At 31.8% G+C, this 20,594-nt stretch overlaps 1 protein-coding gene and 1 non-coding gene across 2 annotated transcripts in view; one reads left to right on the top strand and one right to left on the bottom strand.

The window, feature by feature from the left end:
- Positions 1-20,316, bottom strand: part of LOC125074268 (V-type proton ATPase subunit D 1-like) — a 70,242-nt gene extending 49,926 nt beyond the window's left edge. The window contains exons 1-5 of the mRNA XM_047685556.1: positions 20,151-20,316; positions 19,095-19,266; positions 18,472-18,583; positions 15,128-15,199; positions 12,003-12,163 (exon numbers count right to left, since the gene is read on the bottom strand). Of these exons, the coding sequence (XP_047541512.1) occupies positions 12,003-12,163; positions 15,128-15,199; positions 18,472-18,583; positions 19,095-19,266; positions 20,151-20,169 (536 nt within the window). The 5' untranslated portion in view covers positions 20,170-20,316. The remainder of the gene's footprint in view (positions 1-12,002; positions 12,164-15,127; positions 15,200-18,471; positions 18,584-19,094; positions 19,267-20,150) is intronic.
- Positions 16,470-16,543, top strand: Trnan-guu. Its single transcript has one exon. It is a non-coding gene; the product is annotated as a tRNA-Asn (tRNA).
- Positions 20,317-20,594: the final 278 nt, after the last annotated feature.

The following is a 20,594-nucleotide window of genomic DNA, read 5'->3' as shown; positions in this document are numbered from 1 at the left end:
TATCTGCTATTTGAGATTTTGATGGAGCCTTACAAGGGCCACTTGACATTTCTTTTGTTTTCGAACGATGACATTTTTCATTCGAATCGTCATTGACTTTTTTTTGGTTACAATTGCATTGTAATTTTTGGCAAGTGCAAGATGATTTTCCTTTCTCAATTTCACTTGTTCTAGGAATATTGGATGACTCATCATTAATTGATTTTACAGATTGATCGCAAATCTCTGAATCTATAGATTGCTCCGATGACTTACATGGACAACATTTTGATACTTTTTTTTTACAAGTACCACAAATCTCTGAGTTTGAAGACTTCCTGGAACATGTTTTTGACTTTACGTTTTCATTTCTACTATTCTTACTTTGAAGTGATTTTGATGCGGGGCAAATATTTTGTCCTTTGCCGCATTTACATTTCGAATCAAGGTTAACGCAGGACTGTGTTTCTGACTTAACACCAGTTTGTGCTTCAATATCTTTTACAGAAACGCAGATCGAATCATTCTGAGATTCGCTATCTGCAATTTGGCTCTGGCATGTAATAGGTTTATTATTATCCGTATTACATTCACAACATTTAGTATCTTTAAGACGTGATAGCTTGGAATCAGAACACGAACATTTTTCGTTAGATTCTTTCAGATTACATTTGTGATTAGATGACGAGCAGGAACATTTCGATTTTGTTTCCATAACTTTAGAAATTAAAGTATCTACTTCTTTTTGAGCTACACATGACTGTTGATCAGTGTATTTTTTATTACACATACATTTTGAAACGTCGTTTTCCGTTTTTGATTTTAATGATTCTTGTAAATCACAATTTGTAGGCTTACTACAATCACTAGCACCTAAATCTTTTTTAACGCTACAACTGTGTTTGTCGCCATTTGTTTTGATCTCAGGCGAAACAAATATCGATTTTAAACACGAACATTCCGTTTTAGAATCAGATTGTAAAGATTTGCAACTACATTCTGATTTATCATTGGAGCTCCTGGGTACACAAGAATTTTCTACTATTAAATTTTCATCGATAACTTTATTCTCATTTGTCGTTTTCGCGTTTCTTTGTGATCGACAACTACAGATTTTACTTTCCGTTTCATTTATATCGGATACCTTTGAATTTGCATTTTTTCCGCTATCCCCAATTTCTTTTAAGCATTTACAATTATTATTTGTTAACGTAGGTTTTGAAATCTTATTACCACATTCTGTGTTTGTATTAACAACATTAGATTGAGGACAGGATTTAAATGATTGACAACTACATTTAGATGAATTTTTATCTTTAGTTTTTAAATTTATTTGTTCATGACCTCTAGAACATTTACAAGATTTTTTATCGTTTTTAAATACCGGAGATTTTGACTTAGAGCATGCACATTTTTTGTCATTTGTCTTATCGCTGTCTTTAGAAAAGGATATGCGTGGACTTGACTTAATTGTAGACGAGCAACTACATTCTAACTTAATAGATTTTATAACTTTTGATCTGTTATGGTTTGATACTGTTTTAGCCTTGCAAGGCTCAACATCTTTCTCTTTAAAAGGATTTACTTCACTTAAATATTCACCAATTTTAACGTATAAGCTTTTTGGTTCCGATTTCGTTTCTCGAACTAATGTTATAGATTCACATGAACATTCGGGCTTATAGCAACTAAAGTTATCCGTACGCGACTTTTTTGATTGACTTTGGTCAGATTTAGTCATTGATTTACAACTTGCTGATTTACTTGATTGAGATAATATTTTTTTGAGAATAATTATGATGCTAGGCGTCATTTCGATTTCATTATCATCATTATTTTGTCCAAGAACATCGTCTTTTGACACAATTTTAATTTTACAGCAACTGTCAACAGCTTTATTTGTTGTACGATTTCTATCATCATTCGTAGAAATCTTTTTGCTTTTCATTTGATTAGAACAAATGAAAGAAGTCTGAGTAGTAGTTGTTCTCTTTGTAATTGTTTTTTTTATAGAATTTGTATCTCTTTTTGAAAGACATACAGGACTTTGGCTTATGCCAATAGATATAACTGAAACAGTCTGGGAGTTCAGTTCGCTACTGGCACTATTTGTTTTTGTAACATTGCTTAAGTTTGAACTTGAGGAAACGGATTTTTTCACAAGTTTAGAAGGTATGCTATTAGAGAGTTGTAATTTACCAGGTTGATTATGCTGATCACCTTCTGATTTTGATTTAATTACTTTTCTATTTGATTGATCGATGCGCTTTTTCCTACAGTCAAATTTGCTATCTGAATTAAATGGGCCTATGCGTTTTTCAGTCTTAGTTGTTGTAATTGTAATTTTTTCCTCACGTACGATACCATTTTTATCAGGCATTCTCTTAATCTTAACAACTTCCTTGAAATATTTTAAGCATTCTCCTTCATCTAAGCTGCATATTGTATTCGAATCATCTTTACAAGTTGATAAACAAGACGATTCTTTAAAAATCGTTGACGTTGGGCTTTTAGAACCTTTTTGGAGAAGTGATATTCCATTTTTTTCTCTAGCATTATTGTCTCGACAAGTTGGACAAACTTCTTTATTTTTCAATAGTGTACTGTGTGTTACTTTTGGTTCTTTGCATTTGTCTTCGCTTAGACTTTTTAAGTCATTTTGATCAATAAATTCAATAATTTTCTTACAGCTACAAGATTCCACAGATTGTGATAACTTAACTGAACCGCAAACGCTTTTGTCACTTTTCTTTGCAAAACATACATTTTTATCCATAACGGCTTTTTTATTTGGTTTAACGCTAGTACTATCTACTTGTTTAATACAGTCTTTATTCGCATCAATAACTCTTTGATCAATAAATTCAATACTTTTACAGCTACAAGATATACAAGATTGTGAAGATTCAACTAAGCCGAATGTGTTTTTATTATTTTTAACTTTTCTTTTGGAACTCTTACAAACGGAACGCATATTTTTGTCGGTCGTTTCTTTCTGTTCTGCTTTAACATTAACACTTTTCAATTGCTTAATTTCTTCTTTATTGACATTATAATCTCTTTGATCAATAAATTCAATACTTTTACAGTTACAAGATATACAAGATTGTGAAGATTCAACTAAACCGAATGTGTTTTTATTATTTTTATCTTTTCTTTTGGAACTTTTACAAACTGAACACATATTTTTGTCCGTCATTTCTTTCTGTTCTGCTTTAACACTAACACTTTTCAATTGCTTAATTCCTTCTTTTTTAACAGTATAAACTCTTTGATCAATAAATTCAATACTTTTACAGCTACAAGATATGTTAGACCTTGACGACTGAACTGAAGGGTTTTTCTTAATCATATTTTTCCTATTTATTAAATCTCTTTGGTCGATAAATTCTATTGGTTTCGCCTCTTTTTCTAGGAATGTATCCACAGATTCTATCAAATCAAAACTCGACGAACAATCACATAGATCGCTATCGTTAGCCATAGTTGTATCTTCATTGCCTTTTGCTTTCTTAATTTTTAATTCCTTAAACCTTTTCAGTCTGAAATTATCTTCACGTTCAATTTCTTCTAATTCAGAAAGAATGTAATGGCAGCTTAATTTGACCCGCGGAACAACCAACTTTGATAAAACATTCCATTTCCTGTGGATAAATTCTTCACTGTGTTAAATATTCCCTCTATACAGACGCTGCTGATAAACACCCTTCCGTTTCTTTAACTCCAAAAAGACTTAAATAGGTTTACTCGTATATTTACTAAAATTATATATATATTTAATATGATACTATAATTCTGTTTCCGTAGAGCATTCAGAACTACTATTAGAAATTTGGTCGTTATTAAAAAAATTATCAACTGAAAGACAATACTTTACATTAGGGCCTATAACAGGTGTATCTTTAAGATTCATTTCTGATTGACTATAATTTACATATCCTGTATAACCAAGTTGAGTTTTGTTTGACATTAAATATATATTTAGATGGTCTTTATAATCACCATCAAATATATCATCAGAAATGTCATCAACGCTTGCTACATTGCCAAACTGTAAAGTATCTTTAGCATTCTTTTTTTTAATAGTGATTATTTCCTTCTGTTTCCATGTTGAACCTTCATTTTTTTGCTTTCGCATAACTATAGTCTTCTTTTGATTACTATCCTTAAAATAACCAAATTTACTCTCTGCCGATGTTGCACCCGTGTCGTATTTTTTCACATCTTGATATTGTACGTTTACTGTAAAGGGCTTCTTGCATAAAATACATATTTTTTCACGACATCTTTGCGACAACTTTTTTGGTACTCCAGCAATGTTTGTTGTCTTTGTTTCATCAATTGTTTGCGAACAAGAAGTACATATGGTTGTATTTGAAGGTTTGTTAATATTTCTACAGAAATTGCATGGAGGAAGATTATTCTCAAATGACTTTTGTTTACGACATTTTTGTGTTTTTTCTAATAATAATTCTGCTTTCAATTTTTTTTTACAATTACATGTAGACATACATTTGTTTGGTGAACTTATGCTGCGATTAGATAATTCTGTCATTTCAGGAATTGAGTCTTTAATTTTATCATAGGAATTTAAATTGACTTTGAAATTGTCAATAGCATTTTGTTCTGATTTAAGAGTTATTAAAATTTCTGTTATTTTTTTTAAACTATGTTGAAGATCTTCTAAAACAGTTGGTGGCTTATGGTTTAAATAGTTCTTTACTTCTGTAGGTGATTTCAAAAAACTACCTACAGTAGTAATAAAACTTTCTTTCTTAGGTTGGGTAACAAAATATTTATCATTGCAATTATGTTGGTAATCGTGGTCAATATCAATATTTTGTTTATTTTCTTTCGATTCTTCAATTTCAGCAGAATATTTTTTCGTTTTCATACTATCATACGTTTTAGGATATTGATCGATTTTCAACTGCATCTCATTGCAGGAATCAATAAAAAAATCTACACTATCACCTAGTAAGCCTTCCTTCTTGTATGCAGCTGTAATTTCTTTAACACCAATTATAATATCCCTAAATTCTGTTAGCCATTTATCCTCGAAACTAATTTGAGAATCAATTGTTTTATTTTGTTCATAAATATTTAAATCATCATTTACCTCTTCACACATTTTAATAAAATTGTCTACACTACTTGATATAGCTGCTTTCTCTTTAAATTCTTTTGCAATATCAATAACATCACGCAAATGACATTTTAAATTTTCTAATTTAAGTTCTAAATTTTTATCAAACCTTTTAGGATAATCATCTGTTGTAAAAATCTGGTCTAAATTTAATTTGGTTTTTTGGCATATTTTCAAAAACTCATTGACATCTAAATTCTCTAAAGTAGTCTCTAAAAACTTCTTTCCTCGTATAATAAAATTATTAATATATTCTTTTAAATACTTAATTTTATCTTCAACACTAAATCCATTTTGTAATGCCGCACTAGAAGAATTAGGAGACAAAGACCTCCGAAATTCTGACACGATCTCTTGTCCAAGTGTTGGAGTAACAATAACGTTCATAAGTGGAACGTTAGGTATTTCTATCAGTTCAAAGTTCGAATAATCATCTTCCATAGCACGTTCTTTGTCGGTACTCGGAATTATATTTGTATCCGATTTCTTTTTATTTCTTATTTCTCTTTCATCTGAATCTCTTTTCTTCTTTTCTTTTACTTTCTTCAATCTGTGAAACTCCTCTCTAGCCATTTCCTCTAACTCCGTTAAAATATATCCAATTGTTATATTTGTCCTTGGTATCACTATTTTTTTGAGTACGTTCATTTTCCTGGGGGCAAAAGGATTCCCATGAAATTGAATAGATTTATTCTAATTGTATTTTAGCCACAGCTGAACACCCTTTCGATCGATAGGACGCTTTTCATGCAAATAATGTATCGTTTATTATATAAATTGATTATGAAAACTAAATTAAAACTATTATATTTTACTTATTTTTTATAATTATAGATCCCAAAGATTTTGCTTTAGAAATATTAACTTTAAAATTAAATTGTTCAGCAACGATATTGTAACGTGTATTGTAATAATTATCTTTATTATTCTCATATTCAAAATCGAGATCTGTTGAAAGTAGCGTGATAGATGACATACAGAGTCTCTCAATGGGGTCTGACATTGGTAAAAAAGAATTTAACAATTCAGACTTTACTTTACGTTTTATTTTATGTTTAATAATATCATTTAATGAATTTACTGCAACTAAACCGATTGTTTTTGAATTGGAATATGGCTTAGACTGGATGGAAGTCTTAGACGACTGAGATATCACATTTGATCTATTTCTAGAGTTAACCCGACTTGATGAAGGTACACTTTTATTTGTAGGTGGTTCTCCTTTAACTTCTTTTTCAAATTTTATTACTTTTTTCCTAATAGTGAGGGACCCATCCTTATTTTTAGTTTTGATTATTTTAATTATTTCTTTGTACTCAGTTTCTAAAATTCCTAAATCTAATTCTGAATCCTTATCATAACTTGATTCTGACGAGGATGATGACTGCTTATATTGTACAGTTTCTTGAGATGTTTTTGATTGTAAAGACGGTTCTGACTTTACTGATATGTTATCCGATTGTTTTTGTTTTGCAGCATATTTTTCCCTACAATCATCACATATAAAATTTTTATCATCATTTTCTGGTGCAGTTGATTCTTTGAGTACATGATTTGTTTCTTCTCGTTTCAAATCTGACTTTTGACCTAATATAGCCTTCAATTCTTTGGCAGTTTTTATAAATTCATCCACTCTAATATCGATTAGACCTTTGTCATCTATTTCTTTAGTCGCGTAGACGACTTCACTTATTTGTCTCATTAATTTATCTATTTCTTCGATATTAAATGATTCATCTGTTGTTGTTATAGAAGGCTCTTTAGATTTTATAGATCCTTCTTTGGTTAAACTTCTTTCTTTCAGTGTTATTCCCAACTCAACATCATCAATCTTACATTCTTGACAAATATCGTCATCAACTAAACTAATCTCTTTCGGTTTAGGTTTCTTCTTATCTTCATTTCCTCCGTACATTTTCCTCTTAATCTCTAATACTTTTTTCAGTCTAAAGAATTCCTCTCTCGCCAACTCCTCTAATTCATTATTAATGTAACCCATTGTCACGTTCGTTTTTGGTATCACAATTTTCGCTAAAACGTTCATTTTCCTGTTGAAAATTTAGATTTTTTTAACACATTCACTCTGCTCTCAACCTTGCGTCAATTAAGGACTGCACGGATTACGAATTGTATTTTTTTTTTTTCTTCATCTAGATTACATTCCTTTATTTCTTGCTGTATATTTATTTATAACAAAAAGCCGTGCTGACGATGAACTCTATTTTCATGAAACAAAGTACAAATATCAAGTACAAGTATCAAATAAAAGAAGAGTCATATATTTATTTTTTAATTTAAACCAATAACTAATTGTAAATATAGAAATAATGATGATACTTTTAATGGAGAATCAACGTTAAATAAGTTTAAATCACCTATTAAAAACATTACATGGAACAATATTCATTGTTTACATGCTTAATTATAATATAAAAGCTTAGTCATTTACTCTGATACATGATTAAATAAACGATCAAAAATGGCGGCAATATTTGTTAATCTTCAAGCATCATGTACGAGTTCAATTGCTAGTGAATAACATCAGATATGTCTTTATATAATTGGAGGAAAACAGTAACAAGTCAACTGTTGAGATTACATTTAATCTTGTTAAATGTTGATCCAAAACTAAAATTTGTACGAGCCTTTTGATGTTATATATTAGCGACCACACGATCTCATAAAATGATATGATAATGACAGTGATAAAGCCCAGCTAGACCTAGCCCAACTTTACGACACGAAGGCTTTAACGGATGCCCCGTCTTCTTGTCTCCGTTGCACCCCAAGCGCTTGTTGTGCTGAAGTGCAAGAAGTGTTTTTCGATCGCAGTACCAAAAAAATTTTTATTTTATTACACACAAAATAAAACTTTAGCACCAAAGCGGTCTTATCGATAAGAGCGATCATTTCCAGACAACTTTTGGGGAAAGGACATGAGACAGTTGGAATCTTCGATTTGATGACCTTCTGGGTCACCTCACCAAGTTCAAGACCATAATCGGCGGGGACTAAAGTGCGGTGAATGGGTGCTTTGCATACTCTACGTCCTGAATTAAGACGGGATGTAAGACTAGACAATTAGTGCAGGAAATTTAACACACTACATGAAGAGAAGCGCAAAACAAAACAATTTACGTGATTTCTAAGACACGGGACTCTAAACCTACCAATTTCCCAACTACAAGCTATTGAGTATTGAGCCTCACAAAATAACCTTATCGTTATTATTTGCCACGAACAGATTCACAGGCGAGTGACAATGACCAAACCATTGAACCAATTTAATTTAAAAATTATTGCTTTCATAGTAGAATAATCTTTTTTTTAGGAACATTACGGACTAAGGGCAACCTCGCTCGTCGCACTTGCCTAAAACAATCTAAGATTCGATTTTAAGAATTTGCCTGCAATCGAGTAATTTGTTTTTACAATGTTACATTAGACTCACTCACTGACTCACTTACTGATGTAATGCTCGATTCCGAATAGTTACAATACAGGTGATGCTCCAGGTGTGGGGCCGTCCTTATAAAACTTAATATACCCATATACCATGACATCATGTTCATTTTTTATGATTTGTAGGCGGACGGCCAAATGGGCCACCTGGTGGGTAGTGGTCACCATATAAGATACATAGTGCCTAATCACACTGGGTCACTCACCTTTCATACCGGGAAACAATACTTATATTGCTGTTTGGCGGTAAATTATCTGATGAATGAATCGAACCTGACCAGAGGGACACAAAGAACCACCAAACAGATCATATGACCGTATATGGTATATTTCATAAATCTGGTAAAATATACAGGTTATTTAAAAAAGGGTTGTGTTTATCTCGTATATTAAAAAGTGTGAAAACTTTAGAGTATAAAAATTTTTTTATAAGTTAATATACTATTGAAATATGTGCTTAAATATGAATACTCATTGAAAAATGTTTAAACAGTGAGCTCAGATACGTATGTACATTTCGAAATGTTTTTATGAAAATGACAACAGTTACTTTTATTGCAAGAAGGTCGTAAGTAAATTTATTGGTGCTTAACAGCTGAACAAAATTTCGATTACCGATTTGTTTTAAATGATAAATTTAATAAGAAAAAGTCTTTGTCATACGACCTTTTGAACCAGCGATAAGAATACGATACGGCATGCGCTAAGAGATCAACCACACACGTCGTGTCGATGTATGCGAAAACGCGTCTTTTATTACAGAAAGACATTTGAAGTATTAATACAGTAGAACGCCGATTATCCGAATAAGTTGGGAATGGGGTCGGTACCGGATAATCGGACAAATACTGGTAATAAAGAAAAACGAACTGTTACACATAGAATAAACTTTATTAAGTTTAACAAACACAGTTCTACAACCATAACAGTTGAAATATATCTGGACTCCAGCGAGTTCCAACTTGTTACAATAGCACAAAACAAGAATTACTTTGTTTTAATTTTTTATATTACACTTAGGACCGATTCGGATAATTGGCGATTCGGTTAATCGGCGTTCGGATAATTGGCGTTCAACTGTATATGTACGTCAAACGAGCAAGGTGCGTGGTACGAACAGGTACGGGAAGACACGGTAGCTTTGCGTCAGCTGGACTACTTTTGATTCTGTATTCGCTTTTGTTGTAATACTATTATGTTCCATGCGCTCCGTCTACCTATTGTCTCCTAATCTGAGATTCTTAATATTTACAATTCTTATGTGAACTATTTTTATTGGTCAGTCTCATCACCTTAATATTACTTTTTGTATTCAGCTTTCCCCATACAAAATAACTCATAATAAACAATAGTAAGTACTTATTATCCTAAACATATTAAACTGTATAAATCCTAAAGAGTAAAAAAGCGCTGCCCGAGTGAGGAAAATAATTATGAAAGTTTAACAGATTAAAAAGTGATAATACGTGTCTAAGCTTAATGACAGGTAATTTTTTTTTGTGTAATACTTTTATGACGGTAAAGGCAAAGGTGTTGTACTATACGGTTTGATATCAGATCAACTCGTCAATGTTTTAAATAATCTTACAACCGTTGGCGAAGAGGAAAATGTCAATATTAACACCAATAGTAGAAATAATTCCGTCCAGTCCTTAAGAGACGGAAGGGTGAGTTCATCGGCAGCTTGGCCCTTTAGGGCTTTTCTAACTACAAAGTTAAAAAAAAACAGACAATCAATATTTTTAATTATTTTATTTTTTTTAATTCTCAGTAGAATATAGGACTTATAAGAAATATTTATTATCTGTTTAAAACTAATTTATTGCGTCTAAATCAATTCTAAATAAAAACTACATTCAAAATATCTAATTAGTGTATGTATCATTTTCAAAATAACCAGCGTCACATTGACAGGCTGTTACTACTGTTATGCTGTTTGTGATATGTATTTAACCTTAGCACAATTAGAAGCCTATACAAAAAAAACCTGTACCGTGTTATATCCTCACCAATAAAGTTAGTAATTTAATTTTACATAATAATAATTACCTACATACGTACAACATTTTGTGCTTTAAACGGAATGCAAAATTCAAAATAAGAATCGAATGAAAATATTTCGAAGCATCTGTTCACATTAATCTGTACACGCGAATTATAAAAAAAAAAATTTAAAGTGAAGTCTCAATTTAATTTGTGCAAGAGTGTTAAGAAATACAAATTTGTCTATTTTACACAATATTCTTCCGCTTTGAGTAAACTTTGAGAAACTATACGGTAAACCTAGAATAAATGTATTTATACGTAAATAAAATTAACAGACTTTTTACTTTTAAAATTAAAAGCAAATAAAAAACATGTAATTAATTAAATTAGGGACCTTGATGGATACTTTTTAAACAAAATTAAATTCCGTTACATTAGCTTAATTATGCTTCTTTTAACATTTACAATATTGTTAATAAAATTGCATGTACAAAACGTATAAGTCGCCATATTTAATATTAAATCAGAGTACTGCTCAAAGGTATTCGCTGATCGATGTATTATTGACTTGAGAGTTCAAATCAAACTAAACGGTCTGCGAATTCAATAAAAAATCCGATTGCCCTGCCAAAATACGAAGTAAAAAGAAATATTAAAAAGCCAGTAACACTCGGTGCAGAAGACGGCTGTCACAATAGTTTAAGTGTTCAAGGAGTCAGTTCCCCAGGGGTCCAGGAATCTTTCTAAAGGATTCTACTGCTTGAGAAAAAAAACGGATCTTTACGAACAGTTGCAGTTGAATAAAAAAACTCACGTATATACATGAACCTAAAAAGCATTTTACACCTTTTTTGCGCAGTCGTGTAAAAGTAATAATAGAAGAATAGGAAAAACAGTAGTGTCGCGGTAGCCGGTAAAAACGTAGTTGCGCTCGTTATATATTATGTATTAAACAGACAATGGAAATATCAACGTTTGAATTGTGATAATATGAATTATTCAATGACGGGAAACAAGTTGTCATTTGTTTGAAAAATCCGCCTGAATAAATAATATTATTTAAAACCATAGAAAGAGACAGAGAAATAGAGAAGACAAGGTCGCCTAAAATGCCCCATACATTTTTTTTCGATAGGTGGCGATTTCTGCGAGTTCACTCCAATGTAAGCCGCGAAAAATAACTTCGTTCCATAGTAAAAATAAGGTCATTTAGTTATTTAATAAACATCACCAATAAACTTATAAATTTAAAAACAAAATACTACACTGATATTTCACGTTTAAACCGTTCCTATAATTATCACCAAAAACACGAAAATAAAGCCGTATATATTCGTATCTTTGACAAATAAATCGGAGCGACAAATTAAAAAAAATAGCAATCCATCAAGGCCCTTAATTAATTAGATATCAAATGTATTGTACTCACTTGGTTGCATTCTTGTTCGCTAGTTCGACCATCAAGAAGCTGGCTCGAAGCTGCATCATCATTATCAAGCGCTTCAGTAAGTCGAGCCAGGCTTTCTTCGTCTCCAATATCGTTTGTCCGCCTTTTTCTATTCCTAGATGTGCATAGGGCGGGTATTCCGTCTGCAAAATGACAAAATTAAAAAGTTAATTTTTAAAACATTTGAAAAGTTTAACTGAATCAGATTAATTTACTAGCCATAATCAAATACAGTAAATCTCATGGACAGTTCCTGCCTAATAAATAATGGGACATATATAAAATCAAAAGTTAATTCATAGAGGATTAAAAATATATTAATAAATTATTGTATACCTATTTTTTATGTGTGACTTATGAATAAGAATTACGTAAACAAAACGCTATTGTTTGTTTGTTTGTTTTTCCGGTATATTGAAACATACCCAATTTTTCGCAAACATATGGAACGTTCCTACACAGACAACTAATGTCAGATTCATTTCATAAAAATAATTATTAAAATAAAAAGGAAAAATAATTATTTTATTTATGAATTAAAAATAAATCGATCGAAGCGACGTATTGAATATGAATTATAACAAAAAATATCAATTAAATAAATGAAATTTCCAATTTTTTGTCACGTTCTATTTGAAATCATGAAACGTAACGTAATTTTATCAGTCATTTACGACCTACTACAAATCACGACAACGTTCGTTGCACTGTTTTTGTGTAAAAGCATTTTTTAATTGTCAACTACTCTTGCTAAAACGCATTTATCGCTTTGCTAAGATATTTTATGTAATTTATGGACTTGATTTTGCTTACGTTTTGGTATATAGTCTAAAAAAAATTGTCTAATTTTTTAAATTCCGAATAACTACGACACGGTTAAGATGAAATTATGTGCTTTTATTTAACACTGTAGAGAACCGTACATAAACCAATAGTGTACAGTAGAACGTCAATTATCCGAACGCCGATTATCCGAATCGGTCCTAAGCGTAATATAGAAAAATATTTTTATTTTGATTGGTTGTAACAAGTTGGAACTCGCTCGAGTCTAGATATATTTCAACTATTATGATTGTAGAACTGTGTTTGTTAAACTTAATAAAGTTTATTCGATGTGTGACAGTTCGATTTTCTTTATTACCACTATACGTCCGATTATCCGAACCGAACCCGGTCGATTCGTCTCGATTGAAACTACCTACATGTTTATAAAAGTTAAAAATCCATAAGAATTATTGTTAAAACTTCATGATCTTCAATTATTGCACAAATGATATCACTGATATTTAAAAAACACGAGATAAATTATGCTTACAGATAAATGAATAAGTTAATACTGCTATAATCTATGCGAGCGACAATAACAAGCTTTTTATTAATATCAAAATCACTATAAAAGCACTTTTGAATCGTCATGTTGCAGTATCGAATCAAATGAAAAGGTACCACCAGTTAAAAACTCAGTAGTAAATCTTTTCCACCAATTTCAATACAGAGTATGTCAGTAAAGTACGATTACATTTTTAAATATCCTGTTTGATATATTTTATTATCTATCAATATCAAACTCATCTAATGCAAAATGATAATCATCTTCATTCAAAGCTTTTAGCAAGCTGATCCAATGAGGATTTGTGTTTAAACATCACATTCAACGCGTGCCGGTTTCCTCGCGACATTATCTTAAACACGTGCGATACAAATTTAATACACAATCTCACACGAACACGTCATGCGTGATCGAATTCTTATCTTCGGAGCTATTCTTTAAGGACAAAATCGAAACACATCGGAATACGAACGTCGAAGTGGTACATATATGACGTCACAATGATAAATTATAAATGGCATCCACATCATATGTAGTTAAATCGTTATTTTTATTTTTTTCAATATGTATAACTATTAGTTTTTAATATTTTTTTTGTGAAGTTTCAGTCACGTGATTTTTGTATAATTATATTATTTTTTTTATTTAAAAATTATCCACTTTTTTATTAATATAATATATACTTAATTGTATATTAATATTATTATGAAAACACTCATGGCCGTAATTACAAAAAACGAAAAAAAAATTGACAGTGTCTAATATTAAAAAAAAAACAACCGCCCTACCATATAACGACCTGGAAATAAAAAAATATATTCCCAGTATCACTCGCAGCGTAAGGATTCAAACATTACCATACATCTAAATCTGTTCAGACATTAAAGAGTCATGGTTGAATAAAGAAATGGGGATTGATAAATATATCACTTGATGGTAAGTGTTCCCCGCTGACCATAGACATTTAATCATTTATATCCATTGTGCCAACAATTTTGGGAACTAAGATATTATGTCACTTGAGCCTTAATTTACACTGAGTCACTCTTCAAACCATCCAATCCAGATCCAAACAGCAATATAACATTGGAGACGTAAGGAATTGCTAAACAGTTCCTACAGCGCCAATATCTATGGCCATCGGGTGACCCATTTGTACGTACCTACTTACATTAGCAGCCTGTAAAATTTCCCACTGCTGGGCTAAAGGCCTCCTCTCCCTTTGAGGAGAAGGTTTGGAGCATATTCCACCACGCTGCTCCAATGCGGGTTGGTGGAATACACATGTGGCAGAATTTCGTTGAAATTAGACACATGAAAATTCAGTCGTGCCTGCCTGGGTTTGAACGCGAAATCATGGGTTAAGATGTACGCACACCACTGGGCCATCTCGACTCTAATACCTACTTAATAAAAATAAAAAAAATTTAAATTTAGATTGTGTCGTCAAAATAATACTAGAGAGACATTTTTAAATATCGTTCTAGGAAACGAGCTCCCAAAGCTGCCCTTGCGCCGCCATTGGTTAATGCGCATGACCTTCATTAGCAAAACCATATCTCAAGATAGTCTTACATTCTGATTCGTCGCACACATCTCTAGCCGCGCGCATCGACCAATCAGGTGCCAGTATTTTAGAATTCGATTCGTGCAATACGTTATACGATTGAACGAGGAAACAAAAACAATCAATTAAACTAAGCATTCTTTGCGTTCCCGTAAATGTGTCAACGAGTGTAATGTAAATTAATATTTAATTAAAATCAATGATAATTACTTCAAATATTTCAAACTGGACAATCTTTACGCCGGATACCGTCTTCGCCGACTGCTGAACAACGACACCGGCCTGTAAATAAATTATACTCTATTAAAATCTTACTTTCTTTCAATATGGCACACCTCGATATGGCAGTGCAGATGCTATATTATAATTAAAGTTTGGGACATCTCGTATCTTGAAGTCCCGGAACTTTTGCCATATTTAACAGTCTCGTGACTCGGCTAGTTATGTTCCATTAAAAATATATCTGATCAATTGACTAGCTCTCAAACGTATCAAACTTAACTAAATTTGTTTTACGAATTTGAATTTAAATAAATGTAATTTAATATTTTAGCAAAAAAAATAAATATATGAAATCTTCATGAATGTATAAAGGCAAAGGTACGTGTGAATAGAGCCCAATATAGTAATTATAATAAATATTCTAAACTAAAACAATTTTACAAATTTTATTTATATGATTGTAAAAATATTGTATCGATTGAGAGTTGAGGGCCTGGTAACCTGATGTACGGGATATACCATTTTTAGGCACCGGTCACGGCTAATAAATTAAAAGCTATAATTGTTTAATACATTTCTTTATTTATACAAAACATTATTGATTGAATTTAAATCGTAATATACCAGTATCTACAAAACAGAAATAAAGTCATGTCTGTTGTATTGGAGCCTAATTAAAATTTTAATTTTATTCTGTTTTTATTTGTTATAGCGACAACAGAAATACATCATCTGTATACATTCCAAGTGTCTAACTATCACGGTTTATGAGATACAGCCTGACGACAGATGGACAGACGGACGAACGAACGAACGAACAGTTATAGAGTCCGTTTTACTCAAAGGGTACGGAACCCTAAAAAGTAGCAATTAAGCCAAGAACAAATGTTTAGTCTACGAAGATAAAACAAAAACTATATAAACATATTAAATTATAGAAAAAATAAATAAGCACATTATCGTGTGTATATAATAAATAAAAACTTTTATAAATAATTCAAAAATATCAAAAGTATTTTCTAAATAAAATTCAAAAATTTTTTCTTTGTTATTCCAATAAAGATTTTTTATTTAATAAAACAACAACAAAAAATAAATTTAATATCTTATTCTACAATTTCGAAATATTAATTTATTTATTCGACGATCGGATATTCAATTTAAAATTAAAATAAAAAATACAATAGTAAATAATCTTACATCAGAACAACTAACATAATAAATGTTATATTAAAAATAACATCTATGTAAACATTTTTATGTACTCCGAGTCTAATCAGATAATATTAGTTCGTAAGATGAGTTACAATATTTCGACATGATTCTCATCGCCTCCGTGGCGCAATTGGCTAGCGCGTTCGGCTGTTAACCGAAAGGTTGGTGGTTCGAGCCCACCCGGGGGCGTACATTTTTATCATTCGAACCATCGATCGAACTCATCAGTGAAAATATTTTTATATTAAACTATATATTGTTACAATTTGTTTTACGTTACATTACCTACACATTAATATTTTAGAATTTCATTAAAATATGTTAAAATTGTTATAAAATAATTATAACTGTATAATTTGTTTTCTTTAATATATTTTATGACCCCAAATTAATTTAAGGTTAGATTATAATGTATTTTTTTATACACATAAAATCACAAAAATATTCGTTTGTTTGGTTACAATAAAAACTACAAAACAGCTTGTTATAGAACTTTCGTATTATTTTAGATTATAGTTTTGTTATAGAAATAGGCTATACAGTTATATAGTTTATATTAAACACTGACCAAACTATTTGTGATACACCAAAACAATATATGAAGGATTTGTAAATTACTGAAATTCATACAAAAAACTCATCGATGGCATATATCTATCTTTAGCAGATAAGTGTCAGTAACCATTTTTATTATAACAAAAATATTACATAAAACGTCAATTTTAGTTTAGTTTAATTGCTAAAAGTATTATATCTATTCAAAATAAATATAAATAAATATAGATAAATATTATCTTTTGAAATTCGAACCAACAATTTAGTAATATTAGAAGCAAGCCAATCCTTCAGCAGACGTTGTGCTGCTTGAATATGACTTTCTTTTCTTTTCCCTACCCGTGTCGCAATCTATTTGGGGGGGGGGCATGTCTTTTCCTTTAATTCTCCTCTATTATCCTTCATCTTATCGTTCACATCCATCTCTCTCATATCTCCCCACACTCCATCAATATATTTTTAGGTCGTCCTCTTCCCCTTCCTCCCTCTACTCTGATGCTCATCACTCTTTTAGTAAAGTGTCTTGCGTCTCGCATTTCCCTACCAACGCAAACTGCTTCCATCCACTTTTTCTATTATTGGCTCTAGTTTCGTAAAACAAAAACCTTCTCCGAAGCATGCCTCATCTTCTATTGTAAGTTATCATCACATTTATTAGATAGATAAATTAAAAATTAAAATATAATATAATCAAATAGCCTTTTTCAAGCACGTTCTAATCGTCATTTTAGAGGATTTTATTAAAAAGTAAACCATCGAGTTCGGAATTATGATTCAACCAACGACGAGAATAATGATAAGCGAATATTTCAATGGTAGAAAGTTATATTTATTCTTGAGTGCTTTGGGGTATAAATCATATTTATGTCATGCATATAGCCGATCCATCCCAATTCTTTCGCAAAAAGTATGAAAGAAATGTCTCTTTAAGTTCTCTGATTACAGAAGATATCACCGATTCCAAATTAAGTTTAACAATACTTTTCAACACTTTTCAATTAAGTTTAACAATACTTTTCAACACGTTACACAGTTCTAATTAGCCTAAATTGTCCATAAGCAGTGGATGATTATTGGTCTGTTTCACAATAAACTTCGGATCAAACCAAGCTGTATGTTATCCATCTTACACATTTATGATTGGGTATATTATAACTCTCTCGTCTTCTCTGTAATACCGTGCGAAGTCGGGGCTGATTGCGAGTATTATGTAATATAAAACTGTTTTTTTTATGGTATAGGTAGGTTAACGAGCAAATAGTCCACCTCATAGTAAGTGATCCCCACCGCCCACAGACAATGTTGCTGTAAGAAATATTAACCATTCCTTACATCGCCAATGTACCACCTTGGGTAATAAGATTTTATTTCCCTTGAGTCAGTAGTTACACTGGCTCACTCTTGAAACCGGAGCACAAGAATAATGAGTAGTGCTGAATAAATTATATTTGATACTTAATAATTAATATACATATTAGGAATATCTAATAAATGGGTGGTACCTACCCAAGTAAATTGTTTTGGTGAATAATAATCATTATTGTTATATATTCGATAATTACCTTTTTACCAATGTCTTCCGTCACGATGTAGTTCAACTGCGGATAGAAGTAGCGACTCCTAGCGAGCAGGATGAACGCGTTACGTAGATCTTCACCAAAACCTTGGTATACTCTAAACAAAGACGATCCATGAGTGCCTTTACTATGAAGAGATTTAATCTTATATCATTCGATGAGCAATTCTCAGTTCCAATTTTATATTAAGACGTTAATCTAGTTTATAGATTTTGTCTCTTAAGTTTATAATTTTTAAATAAACAGATAACCTGTTGACATTTATGTATATATATCGCATGCTAGCGAATATTGAAACAAAAGCGCGCCATCTATAAGACGTTGACTACAAATAGCTCTACGTCAGACATCGCGTATTGTCAGGTGATGTGCTTCGACTGAGTCATGGTGTTATCAGGCGCTTGAGTGCTTATATATGTATATATTATATTATATTGGTTGACCGACTCTGGTCCGTCAAGATTGTCTTGACGTTGATTAAAACCAACCGCTTGTATCTCTGGTTTCACGAATACCCACTAGGCGCCCACTACCCTCAAGCTTCAAGAAAAAGATGATTTCCGGTTTCTAAATGATACATATAATTTTTAATTATATATAGCACTTACTCATATAACTCCGCAGCTAATCTTCGCAATTCTCTTCCTGTGGCGAGAGCGGTCCATTTCATAAGCTTCCTGCCCAGAAAGGCCAAATGTAACCTGTTCCTCATCTGCTGTAGAGCCACCAGGGATGGCATGCAAGGGTATCTCGTGACACCGAAGGTGTTTTCTTCTTCCTCTATCATAAAATAATACGAGTTTTATTATAACCTTTAAGCTAAAATAAATTTGAACAGGTCTGTAACAAAATAATTTTTCCTAAGGAAAAAAAAATCTCTTTAATATAATTTTTCTCGTCTTATATAATACCAGCAACCAGCAATCACTGTGACCTCCGAATACTCCAAAAACTTATAATAAATTAACTAAAGCTGGGTACCAAGTGAAACTTTGAAAAGGCAACATTCAAGTCTAGACCTTTTCTATAATACTAAATTTAACAAAAAAACATTCTATCATGTAAATATGCTAGAGAGAAATAATTCCTTGTTATCTTATTAATTCCACACGAAGGAGTTGCTGAAATCTTATCATTGATTAGTTGGGTTGGTATATATTTACATGGTACAGCCCCAATGTCTGGGGTCTTAAAAAATAGGACGTAATCCTGGGCCCGTTGATGCGTGAGAACCTCGCGTGTCCTATTTAAGACGGCCCCGAACCACACGCACGTACGTTTCGTACGCTGGATTCAACCCCTGAAAAGAACTCCGGCGAGCCACAAGCGGAGCGGGGCATCCGAGGCCACGGATACGTTCTATCAACATGATCCCGCAGCTGCTCCGATCCGTGCTACAGCTATCGCAGCGATTTCCTTACCCTGCTGGTTTCCTTGACGTGGAAAAAAATATACATATCCCAGAATGTCATCCGACAAATGCAATATTTTCACGATGTTTTTCTTCACCGCCGTCAGCTTTACATGTGAACTCAATGGTACTCCAACAATTTAGACACGACAATGAACAACAACGACAATCTTAGACGACATATAAACTTCTGACCTGGATCTTCTCAATTCGAATAATATTCTATTATTGTTCTTATATTATGAGTACATACCATCATCGTCCTTAAACATGGCTGATTATTCTTCAAGTATTTGTTACGATGTTACGAATTTTATGATTATAATACTTTCAATGTAAATTTTGTATTGAACAAATCATTGTGGCTATTATTTTTTAGATTTTTGGGTGAAGTAAAATTTTCTCATGGGACAATTACATTTTTATCGTTCTATTGATTTATTTTGCGCATCTGACAGAAGATTTACTTGGATGTTTCTTAATTATGCGTTGACAATTACATTTTATATTCGTTCTTCTTTCAGGACAAATTATGTTTTTTAATTGAGACTTTGTAAAAAGACATAATTTCATCTATTTACTCTAAAAAAATACGAATGCGTCTCGGGACGGCCGACAGAAGTGATAACTTAAAAAAGTCGTCTATGCGTTAGAGCAAGAAGGAGGAGGCTGCCAACCGTTGCCGTATGTGTAAGAG

The sequence above is a fragment of the Vanessa atalanta genome, chromosome 27 (genome assembly GCF_905147765.1).
Source record: "Vanessa atalanta chromosome 27, ilVanAtal1.2, whole genome shotgun sequence".
Lineage (NCBI taxonomy): Eukaryota > Metazoa > Arthropoda > Insecta > Lepidoptera > Nymphalidae > Vanessa > Vanessa atalanta.
This window is presented reverse-complemented; position numbering and strand designations above follow the sequence as displayed.